The 14,619-nt window shown below is 37.3% G+C and overlaps 1 protein-coding gene across 1 annotated transcript in view; it reads left to right on the top strand.

Moving 5' to 3' along the window:
* SREK1IP1 (SREK1 interacting protein 1) overlaps positions 1-13,095 on the top strand; it is a 58,269-nt gene extending 45,174 nt beyond the window's left edge. The window contains exons 4-5 of the mRNA XM_065874792.1: positions 9,488-9,560; positions 12,294-13,095. Coding sequence (XP_065730864.1) covers positions 9,488-9,560; positions 12,294-12,483 — 263 coding nt within the window. The 3' untranslated portion in view covers positions 12,484-13,095. The remainder of the gene's footprint in view (positions 1-9,487; positions 9,561-12,293) is intronic.
* The last annotated feature ends 1,524 nt before the right edge of the window (positions 13,096-14,619 follow it).

Below are 14,619 nucleotides of genomic sequence, written 5' to 3'. Positions count from 1 at the left end.
AGGAAAAGGGGAAATAATAATAAATCTTGCTCTCGAAGTCCACCTCCTCAATTTGGAATGATTCGTTGTCTATTCATGTATTCCACAGATGCAGGGTACATCAAGTTGATTGTGGAGCTTTAATCCGCTGCTTCTGAGGTTGCTGGGAGGGATTTCCCTTTCTCTTCTTTGTTGTCACAGCTCCCGGGGCTCAGCTTTGGATTTGGCCCCGCCTCTGCATGGAGGTCACCGGAGGGCATCTGTTCTTCGCTCAGACAGGACGGGGTTAAAGGAGCAGCTGATTCGGGGGCTCTGGCTCACTCAGGCCGGGGGGAGGGAGGGGTACGGAGTGCGAGGCAAGCCTGCGGCGGCAGAGGCCAGCGTGACGTTGCACCAGCCTGAGGAGCGCCGTGCATTCTCCCGGGGAAGTTGTCCCTGGATCCCGGGACCCTGGCAGTGGCGGGCTGCACAGGTTCCCTGGAAGGGAGGTGTGGATAAGTGACCTGTGCTCGCACACAGGCTTCTTGGTGGCGGCAGCAGCAGCCTTAGCGTCTCATGCCCGTCTCTGGGGTCTGCGCTTTTAGCCGCGCCTCACGCCGGTCTCTGGAGCTCCTTTAAGCAGCGCTCTTAATCCCCTCTCCTCGCGCACCAGGAAACAAAGAGGGAAGAAAAAGTCTCTTGCCTCTTCGGCAGGTCCAGACCTTTTCCCCGGACTCCCTCCCAGCTAGCCGTGGTGCACTAAAGCCCTGCAGGCTGTGTTCATGCCGCCAACTCCAGTCCTCTCCCTGCTCTCCGACCAAAGCCTGAGCTTCGGCTCGCATCCGCGCCCGCCCTGGTGGGTGAACAGACAAGCTTCTCGGGCTGGTGAGTGCCGGTCGGCATGGATCCTTTGTGCGGGAATCTCTCCGCTTTGCCCTCCCCACCCCTGTTGCTGTGCTCTCCTCCATGGCTCCAAAGCTTCCCCCTCCGCCACCCACAGTCTCCGCCCCCGAAGGGGCTTCCTAGTGTGTGGAAACTTCCTCCTTCACAGCTCCCTCCCACTGGTGCAGGTCCCATCCCTATCCTTTTGTCTCTGTTTATTCTTCTTTCTTTTGCCCTACCCAGGTACGTGGGGACTTTCTTGCGTTTTGGGAGGTCTGAGGTCTTCTGCCAGTGTTCAGTAGGTGTTCTGTAGGAGTTGTTCCACATGTAGATGTATTTCTGGTGTATCTGTGGGGAGGAAGGTGATCTCTGCGTCTTACACTTCGCCATCTTCCCCTCGTTAGATAGTAGTCCTTTTTTAGATGCCTGGTTTGCAAATATTTATCCCAATACGTAGCTTTTCTTTTCATCCTCTTAATAGGTGTTTCACAGAACAATAGTTTTTTAATTTTGATAAAGTCCAATTTATTAATTTTTCCTCTTATAGATTGTGCTTTGGTTTCAAGTGTAACTCTTTGCCTGTCTCTTGGTCTCCTTTACTTTTTTGTAAAGTTTTTATGGATTTATATTTTACATTAGGTCCATCATCTATTTGATTTGATTATTGTATAAAATGTGAAACTTAGAGCACTTAGTATTTTGCTTAAGAATGACCACTTGTTCCAGCACTGTTTATTGAAAGGCTATCTTTCTTCCATTGAATTGCTTTTGTGCTCTTGCCAAAAATAAGTTGGTCCTATTTGTGTTGGTTTGTTTCTGGGCTGTCTATAATGTTCCATTGATCTATGTATCTATCCCGCCACCCCGTCTTGATTAATGTAGCTATATAATAAGTCTCAAAGTTGGAGGGACTGATGTTTTCTACTTTATTCTTCTTTTTCAAAATTGTTTCAACTACTTTAGTTTCTTTTCCCTTCCATATAAATTTTAGAATAATGTTTATACCTATAAAGAATCTTGCTGGAATTTTGATAGGCATTGCCTTAAACATGTTTATCAATTTGGGGAGAATTGACACCTTTACTGTGTTGAGTATTCCAACCCATAAATCCAGTATGTCTCTCTGTTTATTTAAATCTTTGATTTCTTTTCTCAGCATGGTGTAGTTTTAGGATTATACCTATAAATTTTTTTTGAAAAATTGTAAATGTTTTTTTTTCTTTCGTTGTCTGCATGTTCACTACAAGTATATAGAAGTACAAATGACTTTATGTTTATCGTTTATCTTTGCTAAACTCACTGATTAGTTCTAGGAGTTTTTGGTAGATTCTTTGGAATTTTCTGTGTAAACCATCATGTCATCTGCAAATAAGAACAGTTTTATTTCTTCCATTTTGATCTGTAAGCCTTTTGTTTTCCTTTCTTGATTTATTGCTGTGGCTAGAACTTATAGCACTATGTTGAAAAAGAGCAGTGAGAGATGAATTCTTACCTGGATTCCACTTCTAGGGGAAAAAACCATACAGACCTTAATGGTTAGCTGTATGTTTTTTTGGTTGCAGCTCTTTATCAAGTTGAGGAAGTTTCCCTCTATTCCTATTTTTAAAGAGTTTTTATCATGAATGGGTGTCAGGTTTTGCCAAATGCATTTTCTGCATCAGTTGATATGATCCTACAATTTTTCTTCTTTAGCGTCTTAATACAGTGGATTACATTCATTGATATTTGAATATTCAACCAGCCTTGCATCCCTTGAATAAACCACACTTGGTCACAATGTATAACTTTTTTTAAATTTTAATTTTTTGCAGTATGCGGGCCTCTCACTGTTGTGGCCTCTCCTGTTGCGGAGCACAGGCTCAGCGGCCATGGCTCACGGGCCTAGCTGCTCCGCGGCATGTGGGATCTTTCCAGACCAGGGCACGAACCCATATCCCCTGCATCGGCAGGTGGACTCTCAACCACTGCGCCACCAGGGAAGCCCTAGATTCTGTTAATTTATGGTGTTGTTGAGTTCTTCTATATCCTTGCTAACTTTATGTGTAGTTTCTGTCAGTTGCTGAGGGAAGGATGTTGAAGTCTCCAGCTATCATGGATTTGTCTGTTTCTCCCTTCAGGTCTATCGTTTTTGCTTCATGTATTTTTCAGCTCTGTTGTTTGGTGCATACACACTTAGGATTGCTATGTCTTCTTAGTGGGTTGAAACCTTTATTGTTATATAATGTCTGTCTCTCTCACTGGTTATTTTCTTTGTTCTAAAGTCTGTTTTATCTGATATTAATATAGCCATTCTAGCTTTCCTTTGATGTTTGTGTTACATCTCCATTTCTGTCCTTTTGCTTTCAGTGTGCCTATATCATTATATTTGAGGTGAGAGCCTTATAGACAGCATGTAGATGAGTCATATTTCTCAATCCACTCTGCCAATTTCATTGGTATTCTTTTGAAGTTTAATATAATTATATGTTATGGCTTAAGTCTGCCATTTTATTATTTGTTTTCTGATTATTCTGTATTTTTATTTCTCTGTTCTTTTTTTCCCCTACCTTTCTGTGGGTTCCCATGGAGTACTTTTTTAGGACTGTCTATAGTGCTTTGATTTCACTATAGTGTCCCTTGAACACTTGTACAGTTCCATTTTGATGTATCTATAGTGTCTTTGAATATATCCATAATGTTTAAAATTTTTTCTGTAGTGTTCTGTATAACATTTTCAATGGTTACTCTAGGTATTACATTATGTATACATAATTTATCATAATCTACTTGGTGTTGTCATTTTACTAGTTCAAGTGAAATGTAGAAACCTAACCTCTCTTTATGTACTTTTACCCTCTCGCATTTATAGTCATCCTCAGTATGTTCCCTGCATACACATAGAACCACATCAGACACTGTTATAGTTTTTGCTTCCACCCTCAAACAAAATTCAAAAGAAAGAAAGCCTGTTGCACCCATATTTTGGCTTACTGTGTTCTTTCTTCTTGATGTTACAGCATTTCCTTTCCTTTAGATAACTTCCTGTAGCCATTCTTTTGGGGAATGTCTGCTGGTGACAGATTCTTTTAGTTTTCCTTTATCTGAGAACATCTTGATTTCTTTTCTTTTTTTTTTAACATCTTTATTGGAGTATAATTGTTTTACAATGGTGTGTTAGTTTCTGCTTTATAACAAAGTGAATCAGTTATACATGTACATATATCCCCATATCTCTTCCCTCTTGCATCTCCCTCCCTCCCACCCTCCCTATCCCACCCCTCTAGGTGGTCACAAAACACCAAGCTAATCTCCCTGTGCTATGCGGCTGCTTCCCACTAGCTATCTATTTTACATTTGGTAGTGTATATATGTCCATGCCTCTCTCTCACTTTGTACCAGATTACCCATCCCCCTCCCCATATCCTCAAGTCCATTCTCTAGTAGGTCTGCGTCTTTATTCCCATCTTGCCCCTAGGTTCTTCATGACCATTTTTCTTATTTTTAGATTCCATATATATATATATATGTTAGCATACAGTATTTGTTTTTCTCTTTCTGACTTACTTCACTCTGTATGACAGACTCTCGGTCCATCCACCTCACTACAAATAACTCAATTTCGTCTCTTTTTATGGATGAGTAATATTTCATTGTATATATATGTGCCACATCTTGTTTATCCATTCATCTGTTGATGGACACTTAGGTTGCTTCCATATCCTGGCTATTGTAAATAGAGCTACAATGAACATTGTGGTACATGACTCTTTTTGAATTATGTTTTTCTCGGGGTATATGCCCAGTAGTGGGATTGCTGGGTCGTATGATGGTTCTATTTTTATTTTTTAAGGAACCTCCATACTGTTCTCCATAGTGGCTGTAGCAATTTACATTCCCACCAACAGTGCAAGAGGGTTCCCTTTTCTCCACACCCTCTCCAGCATTTATTGTTTCTAGATTTTTTGATGATGGCCATTGTGACTTGTGTGAGGCGATATCTCATTGTAGTTTTGATATGCATTTCTCTAATGATTAATGACGTTGAGCATTCTTTCATGTGTTTGTTGGCAATCTGTATATCTTCTTTGGAGAAATTTCTATTTAGGTCTTCTGCCCATTTTTGGATTGGGTTGTTTGTTTTTTTGATACTGAGCTGCATGAGCTGCTTGTAAATTTTGGAGATTAGTCCTTTGTCAGTTGCTTAATTTACAAATATTTTCTCCCATTCTGAGGGTTGTCTTTTGGCCTTGTTTATGGTTTCCTTTGCTGTGCAAAAGCTTTGAAGTTTCATTAGGTCCCATTTGTTTATTTTTGTTTTTACTTCCATTTCTCTAGGAGGTGTGTAAAAAAGGATCTTGCTGTGATTTATGTCATAGAGTGTTCTGCCTATGTTTTCCTCTAACAGTTTAATAGTGTCTGGCCTTACATTTAGTTCTTTAATCCATTTTGAGTTTATTTTTGTGTATGGTGTTAGGGAGTGTTCTAATTGCATTCTTTTACATGTAGCTCTCCAGTTTTCTCAGCAGCACTTATTGAAGAGGCTGTCATTTCTCCACTGTATATTCTTGCCTCCTTTATCAAAGATAAGGTGACCATATGTGTGTGGGTTTATCTCTGGGCTTTCTATCCTGTTCCATTGATCTATATTTCTGTTTTTGTACCAGTACCATATGGTCTTAATTCCTGTAGCTTTGTAGTATAGTCTGAAGTCAGGGAGCCTGATTCCTCCAGCTCTGTTTTTGTTTCTCAAGATTGCTTTGGCTATTCAGGGTCTTTTGTGTTTCCATACAAATTGTGAGATTTTTTGTTCTAGTTCTGTGAAAAATGCCAGTGGTAGTTTGATAGGGATTGCATTGAATCTGTAGATTGCTTTGGGTAGTAGAGTCATTTTCACAATGTTGATTCTTCCAATCCAAGAACATGGTATATCTCTCCATCTATTTGTTTCATCTTTAATTTCTTTCATCACTGTCTTATAATTTTCTGCATACAGGTCTTTTGTCTCCTTAGTTAGGTTTATTCCTAGATACTTTATTCTTTTTGTTGCAATGGTAAATGGGAGTGTTTTCTTAATTTCACTTTCAGATTTTTCATCATTAGTGTATAGGAATGCAAGAGATTTCTGTGCATTAATTTTGTATCCTGCTACTTTACCAAATTCATTGAATAGCTCTAGTAGTTTTCTGATAGCATCTTTAGGATTCTCTATGTATAGTATCGTGTCATGTGCAGACCGTGACAGCTTTACTTCTTCTTTTCCAATTTGGATTCCTTTTATTTCTTTTTCTTCCCTGATTGCTGTGGCTAAGACTTCCAAAACTGTGTTGAATGATAGAGGTGACAGTGGGCAACGTTGTCTTGTTCCTGATCTTAGTGGAAATGGTTTCAGTTTTTCACCATTGAGGATGATGTTGGCTGTGGGTTTGTCATATATGGCCTTTATTATGTTGAGGTAAGTTCCCTCTATGCTTACTTTCTGGAGAGTTTTTATCATAAATGGGTGTTGAATTTTGTCGAAAGCTTTCTCTGCATCTATTGAGATGATCATATGGTTTTTCTCCTTCAATTTGTTAATATGGTGTATCACATTGATTTGTGTATATTGAAGAATCCTTGCATCCCTGGGGTATACCCCACTTAATCATGGTGTATGATCCTTTTAATGTGCTGTTGGATTCTGTTTGCTAGTATTTTGTTGAGGATTTTTGCATCTCTGTCCATCAGTGTTATTGGCCTGTAGTGTTTTTTCTTTGTGACATCTTTGTCTGGTTTTGTTATCAGAGTGATGGTGGCCTTGTAGCATGAGTTTGGGAGTATTCCTCCCTCTGCTATATTTTGGAAGAGTTTGAGAAGGATGGGTGTTAGCTGTTCTCTAAACGTTTGATAGAATTCGCCTGGTGAAGCCATCTGTCTTTTCATTTTTGAAGAATATTTTCACTGGGTAGGGGATTCCAGGATTCTACTTCATTCTGGCTTCCATCTTTTCTGATAAGAAATGTGCTTTCATTCTAATTGTTTTGCTTCTATAAGTAACATATCATTTTTCTCTGACTGTTTTCAATATTTTTTATTTGTCATTAGTTTTCAGAAGCTTAATTATGATGTGTCTTGATATGAATTTCTTTGAGTTTATTTTGAATTTGTAGGTTTATGTCTCTTACCAAATTTAGGAAGTTTTCAGCAATTATTTCTTCAAGCACCTTTTTTTTAGCCTTCTTTATCCTTGCTTTGCAGGACTCTAATGACAAAAATATTAGCTCTTTTGCTGTTATCCCACAGGTTTCTGAAGCTCTGTTCTTTTTAAGTCTTTTTTCTCTCCATCATTCATATAGGGTGATTTATATTGTTTTGTCTACCTGTTCAGTGATTATTTCCTCTGTGTTTCCATTCTGCTCTTGAGCCCTTCCACTGAGTTTTTAATTTCAGTTTATTGTATTTTTAGTTCTAAAATTTCTATTTGTTTCTTCTTGGATTTTTTTAAAAATTAATTTATTTGTTTTTATTTTTGGCTGTGTTGGGTCTTTGTTGCTGTGTGCGGGCTTTCTCTAGTTGCAACGAGCAGGGGCTAGTCTTTGTTGCAGTGCACGGGCTTCTCCTTGTCGTGGCTTCTCTTGTTGTGGAGCATGGGCTCTAGGCGTGCGGGCTTCAGTAGTTGTGACACGCGGGCTCTAGAGCACAGGCTTTGTAATTGTGGCACACGGGCTTAGTTGCTCCGCGGCATGTGGGATCTTCCTGGACCAGGGATCGAACCTGTGTCCCCTGCATTGGCAGGCAGATTCTTAACCACTGAGCCACCAGGGAAGCCCTCCTCTTTGGATTTTTTTATTTCTTTGGGGATTTCTGTTTTTTCATTTGTTTCAAGCATGTTCATAGTTGCCAATTGAAGCATTTTTATGATGGCTGCATTGAAATCTTTTTCAGATAATTCTAATATTTCTGTCATTGTGGTGTTGTCATCTGTTGTTTAATTTTGTATTCAATTAGAGGTCTTTCTGGTTCTTCATTTGATGATTTCTTTTCAGTTGAAATTTGGACATAGATAAAACTCTGGCTTTTCTTTAAACCTTTTGTTTTATCTGATTTTCTCTGGTACCACTCCAGAAGGAAAATTGAGGATGCCAACTTGTTCCTGCCAGATGAAAATAAAAGTTCAGTTTCACCACTCAGCCTCTACCAAAACCTAAGGTGGACACGGCTTCTTCTTACTGCTGGGTGAAGGTCGGAATTTCAGCTCCCTGTGTGGTGCCCCCTGACACCATGGTGAGGGTAGTCTTGTTACCCCTGGGTGACAGTGAAAGCACTGACTTTCATTAGGTCTCTTCTGACAATACTTAAGCATGGAGGGGAGGAGTGCCTCATTACTGCTGGGTGGGGTTGGCAGTCCAGGCTCCTTGCGTGGTCTCCACTGACACTGTTAATGGAGGTCTTATTACTGGTCAGTGGGGATGAAAGTTTGGCTCACCACTTAGACTTCTCAGGAAGGGGGATTGAGATGTCTCATCACAGACTCATGGGGGGAAGTCTGTGTTCTTCACTCAGCCTTTGGTAATATGGGTGGGGGTGGTGCCCCATTTTTTTCTGTGGTGTTTGGCTGGAAATGGCAGTTACTACCTAAAAGTTTCCTGTCACTAGGCTGTCCCTTTCTTGGTCCTTTGGCTAGAGAGAGCAGGCTATTGTTGGGGTATTTTTGTCTGCACCTGTTGATATTGCCAGGTTGCCGGCTTCTTCAGCTGTAAGTCTGGGCTATATAAAGCAAAAAGAAATTTCAGGGAACTCAGCAGTGTGTCGTTTTCTGGATTTCAAGATCCCTAGCCAGTGTCTGTCTTTCTACCTTTTACAGTCTTCTTATGCTTGTTTTTGTAATGTCTGGGGTTTGTAGTTATATTTAATGGGAGGAATAGGAAAAGTACATCTACTTCATCTTCCTAGAAGCAGAAGTTCAACTGATTTTTGACAGAGGTGAAAAGGCAGTTCTGTATAGAAAGAATAGTCTTTGCAGCAAATGGTGTTAGAATAAAAGAATATCAAAAAAAGTGTTAAGTGAAAGAAATAAGTTGGAAAATATGTATTATATGCCACAATCCATTTTTCAAATGACATAAAAACTTGGGACTTACATGTAATTATGTTTGTATAAGTGAATGTTTGTGTATACTTGGTTATGTATAGAGAAAGCCTAGAAGAATACACACCAAATTGTGTATTTAATAAACAAGATGGAGAATAGTATGTATTCTCTCCTTCCGAGATACCAATGACATAAATATTAGATGTGGTTATTGTCCCATGACCTTAGGATTTCATGATCCTAATTTTGCTTGAAAAAGAAGATTTTTAAAATTATACACGATTGTATTATTTCATTTCTTAAGGCCTGGAATAGTACCCACCAAACTGTCGACATTGATTTGCTTTAGGAATTAGAAATGAAATATTTGAATTTTTTACTTAATGTACTCAGTAGATTTGAAATCTGTATTAAAAGCATATAGTACTTTTATAATGTTTTTAATGAGTAAAAATAATCAAGAAAAGGGACATTGTTACAAAAAAAGTGCAATATCCTAACAGTGAAATTCACCAACCAACAACCAAAATCAAAAAATGTAAACATACCATATTAGTATATAAACTGATGGTGACCTGATTCTTTCCCCTCAACACACAGGAATAAATGAAGAAGAGGAGAAGAAAAAAGCAAAAAGCAAAGACAAAATCAAGTTGAAAAAAAAAAGGAAAAGGTATTTTTTTTAACATTTTTTTAAAAAAAGCAGGACTATGGATCTAGATGGATTATAAAATTTTATTTTTCATGTTATAGTCTAGTTAATTTAATGTTATCTTAATGAAAGTCAGTTGTTTCTGTAAAATAACAAAATCCTTCATGTCAGGAATCAAAAATAAAGTCAGCACTCAGCCTCCTTAAATTTTCTTTTTTGGAGCAAATCAAGGTATAAATAAATAACAGCCCCGCCCGCTTTTTTTTTTTTTTTTGCATCTTTATTAGAGTATAATTGCTTTACAATGGTGTGTTAGTTTCTGCTTTATAACAAAGTGAATCAGTTATACATATACATATGTTCCCATCTCTTCCCTCTTGCATCTCCTTCCCTCCCACCCTCCCTATCCCACCTCTCCAGGCAGTCACAAAGCATAGAGCTGATCTCCCTGTGCTATGTGGCTGCTTCCCACTAGCTATCCACCTTACATTTGGTAGTGTATACATGTCCATGCCTCTCTCTCACTTTGTCACAGCTTACCCTTCCCCTCCCCATATCCTCAAGTCCATTCTCTAGTAGGTCTGTGTCTTTATTCCTGTCTTACTCCTAGGTTCTTCATGACATTTCCACCCACTTCTGTTATGTATTCTATTTGTATTCTAGAATTTTTAAGTTTTAGAACATAAGTTAAGTTTTTAATTGGACATATGTCTAAATTCTTCACATATATATTTTGTCCTCATGTGTATGAATTTGGAGCTTAAATATTTGTATTCTCAAAATATCATTGCCATGGCTAAGAAATTAATTTATTAATAGGATTTATGTACTCATTTGTCATGCTAAAAATACCTTCAGATCTTTCAGAATTCTCATCAGCCACCTATGAATTTTTACTATCAACTCTTTTAACAAAAACTGGTTAAAGAAATTGATCAAAAGACTTAAGAGGCAACTTCTTCCTTGGTTCATGAGTGCACTTTCATTTACACTAGAATAAACATGTACATATAGACACTTTCTAGGGCATTTAGCAGATAGTAATCTAGCTTGGACCTTAGTTCTCTGACAGTAGGTTCTGCACATCAGGTGTTGTCACTTTGTAGTTTTTATAGAGCATGTAATATATACATTCTAACACCCTCAGCTACTTTATAAATTGGAAAAGTTAACTCACTTTCAAGTTTTGGGAGTTAATAATGTTTAAGAACTAACACAGGAAGGTAGAGCTCAGTGTACTGTGTAGTCTGATGAGTGTATTGTTTAATAATTTGCATTAGCACAGCATGTGGATCGCTTACAGGAGAAGTGAGATTTTCTGTTTCCTTCCAAATTTTCATGTACTAGTTTTAGAGTAACATATTATTTACTCAAGCCTCTCTACCTTGGGCCTCACCCACCTCAGACAGGGCCTGAAATTAAAAGAACTTTTCTAAGTACACTTAGCAAAGGTAACGCCACCTGATGTGGTTGCTCTGCCAAAGTATAACATTCTGCCTTAGAGAGAACCCAGGTCCAGAAAGCCAAAGAAAAAAGTGCAGGCAGAGAAGCAGAGAAGCTAGTTAGAATGTAGAGGTCAAGCAGGTCTTTAAACAGGAAAGTAGGCAAGAGTTGAGAAAAAGAGTTGAAGAGAGTGCAAGAGAATACATGAGAAAATAAGCTCAGGAGATGGCCAGAGTCTGAGAAGATGGACAAGGAAAAGGAAGGAACACAATGTTACAGAAACGGGGGGAGGCTGAGAGTCCCTGATCAAGGAAGGCAGTCAGGGAATTCGCGCAGTGAGTCACTCTACAGACACAACCTTGTAGTCTCATGTTGTTTACTTTGCCTTCTACTGTATGTCTTTTAGGTTTTCTTAGTTTGGGTTTTAACTTCTAATGTTTAGATCACTCAGCTATCTCTGGGATGCCTTTTAGATTTTAAATTAACTCAGTTTCTGTTCAGTCACACATATTTGGGGTCTGGATATTGTTGCACATCTTTTTATACATCTCTTAAGAGAGATGGGGTTTTTTGTTTTTTGTTATTTTTCATTAGAGGAAAGAATTCTACAGTTTATTTTCCCAATTTAGTATTCGAGTAATATAAGAGAAATAAAGTATAATGATAAGTTATTCTCATTCATTTATATAGAGTATACATTTAAAAGCATTCTTTCTGTAACTAGTAAAAATTATTTCAGAATGCAAGTGTTCATCTGTATCACTCTGCATGTAAAAGAATCCAGTACTTTAACTTGAAAAATAAAATAAAACAAAAGTGCTTTTATTTTGCTAATTTTCAGCTTTCATTTATACGGAGGTACAACTGTAGCCCTTTTTATATAATTGTATCCTTTGTGGCTCTTTTAAGAGAATATGTGAACAAGTTATTATATACACAAGTGAATTGTGTATATAATAAGGGTTGGTAAATGACATTTTCTTTGCCTTATAAGAAAGATTTTGAAGGGTACACAGGATGAAAAACTGAAAATCACAGAAAAATTATTTCATCCTTACTGAATTTAAAACTCATAACTAGAACTGAGCAGAATAGAGACATTTGTTTTGTTAGTTTCTCTGGCTAAGTGGCAAAAACTCTGAATACCGTATTTTAAGAGAATACAAATATATAAAGCACATTTTGTTTGAATTCCTTTATATTTATACTCCCACCTTATTCCAAGAAGGATTTGAGGCAGTTCAAATTCCATTTAAATGTACCCATCAACCATAAATACAATTATCAGTGAGCATGCGTTATTACTCATAGGTCTTATTCATCCAGTTCCACTGAAGAGGACACTTCAAAACAAAAGAAACAAAGATATCAGAAGAAAGAAAAGAAAAAAGAGAAAAAGAGTAAGTCAAAAAAGGGGAAGCATCACAAAAAGGACAAAAAGAAGAGAAAAAAGGAAAAGCATTCCTCTGCCCCTAATAGTTCTGAAATCTCCAAAAAGTAACTGAGACTTTGGCCTGAACCATTAAATTTAAAAATACGGTTTTGAAAATTATTAGACTTTCCTTGAAATTTGCTATATAATTATGCTTTGCAATAAATCACAGCCTTTTCCATATAGACATTTTTTCATATATGGGGCCATTACTGTCTGGCAGTATTTTAATGTACTATGATTATAGAGTATTGAATCAGTCTTATTACCTGATAGCCATGCCCCAAGTATGGATATTTGTGCAACAAAACTCATCGTTTTTGGTATTCCTCTGTGTGTGTGTCTGGCTAGTGTTATTACTTCATAAGTTGATTGTAAATGGCTTTACTACAGTCAACACAGGCAATCTACTTAGCAGTTAATGAGTACTGCTGAATTAAGTGTCCACCTTCCAGTGTTAAAGTGAGGTAGGGGATAATGCTTTGCGCTTGACACTGAAAATTTTCATAGCTTTATATCCTATGATAATGTATAATGAGAGTGAAGTTTTTCACTGTTGTTTTTAAATCTTGGCTTTTTTTGGATGTCACAGGAGGTGAAGCTGCTTTATTGGTCTTGACTAGAACTTTTTAAATGAATGGCATCAGCAGGAAGATGATAATGAAAGTATTTATAACAAAATTTCACTGTTTTCTGAGATGCAGAGTTTCTAGTACCTGCCTCCTTGGTTTTTGTAACAAAATATTTCTTCCTTGCTTAAAAAGACAAGTCTAGTTCAGCCTACTTGTAGGTCTCATAGAGATGATGCTGTGTTGGGCAGGATTTTTAAGATAGACTCCTGGGTTGTTTTACAAATATGCCATATTGGCATGTCTTAAAGAGATACCTCAAACACAGAACTTTTTATTTAGGAGGATAACAGCTAAATCTTCATTAGAACTGATTTTTATTGTATTCGGTATGTAAATTTTATGACGCTTGTTTCTATGAGTAATGTGGAAATTTTTTATAAATGTGAACATATATATATATTTGTCTGAAATAATTTGTAGTTTTGAAGCAGGTTTCCACTGAATTTATGGTTTCATAAATGACTAGTTTGAGGTGTTTCTCTCTTTGACTTCAATCATAAACCTCAGGAGCAGTGACAAAAATTTAGGATTAAGAATTTTATTCTGTATTTTTTAAAATTTAAGAGTCAGGGAGTTACATCATGAAAGCCTTTATATAACAATGGAAATTTTATATGAGTTAGCATTTTTAAACACATAGTTGTAGATACGTTTCTACATTTTTTTAATTTCTCAGTGATACTTGGATATCCCTTATGTCCAGTAAGTTAAATACTTATTGTAGCAGCATCGAAAGTCAACTAATTATCATGGTACAGCACCAAAGATTGTAAGTACCTCACTGTGGTGCAGTTATAAATTTTCAAATTGGTAGCCTACAGACATGGCTGCAGGTGAATTCATTATGATGAAATCAGGTAAGTACACATAACCTCACAGGCTGGAAAGGTGTACTGATTCTTCCTTCACCCAGCACTCCTATCTGGCATGACCTCAGTAAGACTGGGAGAGCCTCATAACTCCTCTTAGCATATGCTTACCTTGTGCAGATTCTAGGGAAGCTACATCCACATCCCTTTTCTAACATTACAGCCATGGAAGTGCTCACACTTGTAGCTTTTCCATAACCTAACTTAGTCCTATGGCCTCCTTAAAAAGAAATCCTTTTGTTTAAATAGCGTAGTCAGTTATTGGAGAGAAACACAGAGCTACTAGGTTTTTAAGGGTTTGTTTTGCCTTTGCTGTAGTTTATGTATTTTTGAAAACTATATTTTAGGAAAATACAATCCTTTGGTTATCAGTATGAAAAAAATAAGTAAAAAAAAAAACTTTAAAAAATTATTAGAAAACCCTACATGCAAACATATGGTCTCATCTTATTGAGTGTGTAACATGGTTAAAAATGATAATTGTAGTGACACAAGAGTTGATCCAGTTATTTGTAAGTTTTACTTCTGTTAATTGTAGAGATAATAAGTTGGCTAATCAGATTTGTTATCTGGATGCTGAGACAATCAGTGGCTCAGGAGAGTTATATAAAATTCAGGCCTCATTAACTAATAAGAGTTCACAAATTAAAAGATTTTAGCGTTCAGTAATTTTTTTCCCCAGAAAAAACTCTTGGAATTATTCT

The sequence above is a fragment of the Phocoena phocoena genome, chromosome 3, assembly GCF_963924675.1.
Source record: "Phocoena phocoena chromosome 3, mPhoPho1.1, whole genome shotgun sequence".
In the NCBI taxonomy this organism is placed as follows: Eukaryota; Metazoa; Chordata; class Mammalia; order Artiodactyla; family Phocoenidae; genus Phocoena; species Phocoena phocoena.
The sequence above is the reverse complement of the archived record's forward strand: the minus strand, read 5'-3'. Positions and strand labels throughout refer to the sequence as shown.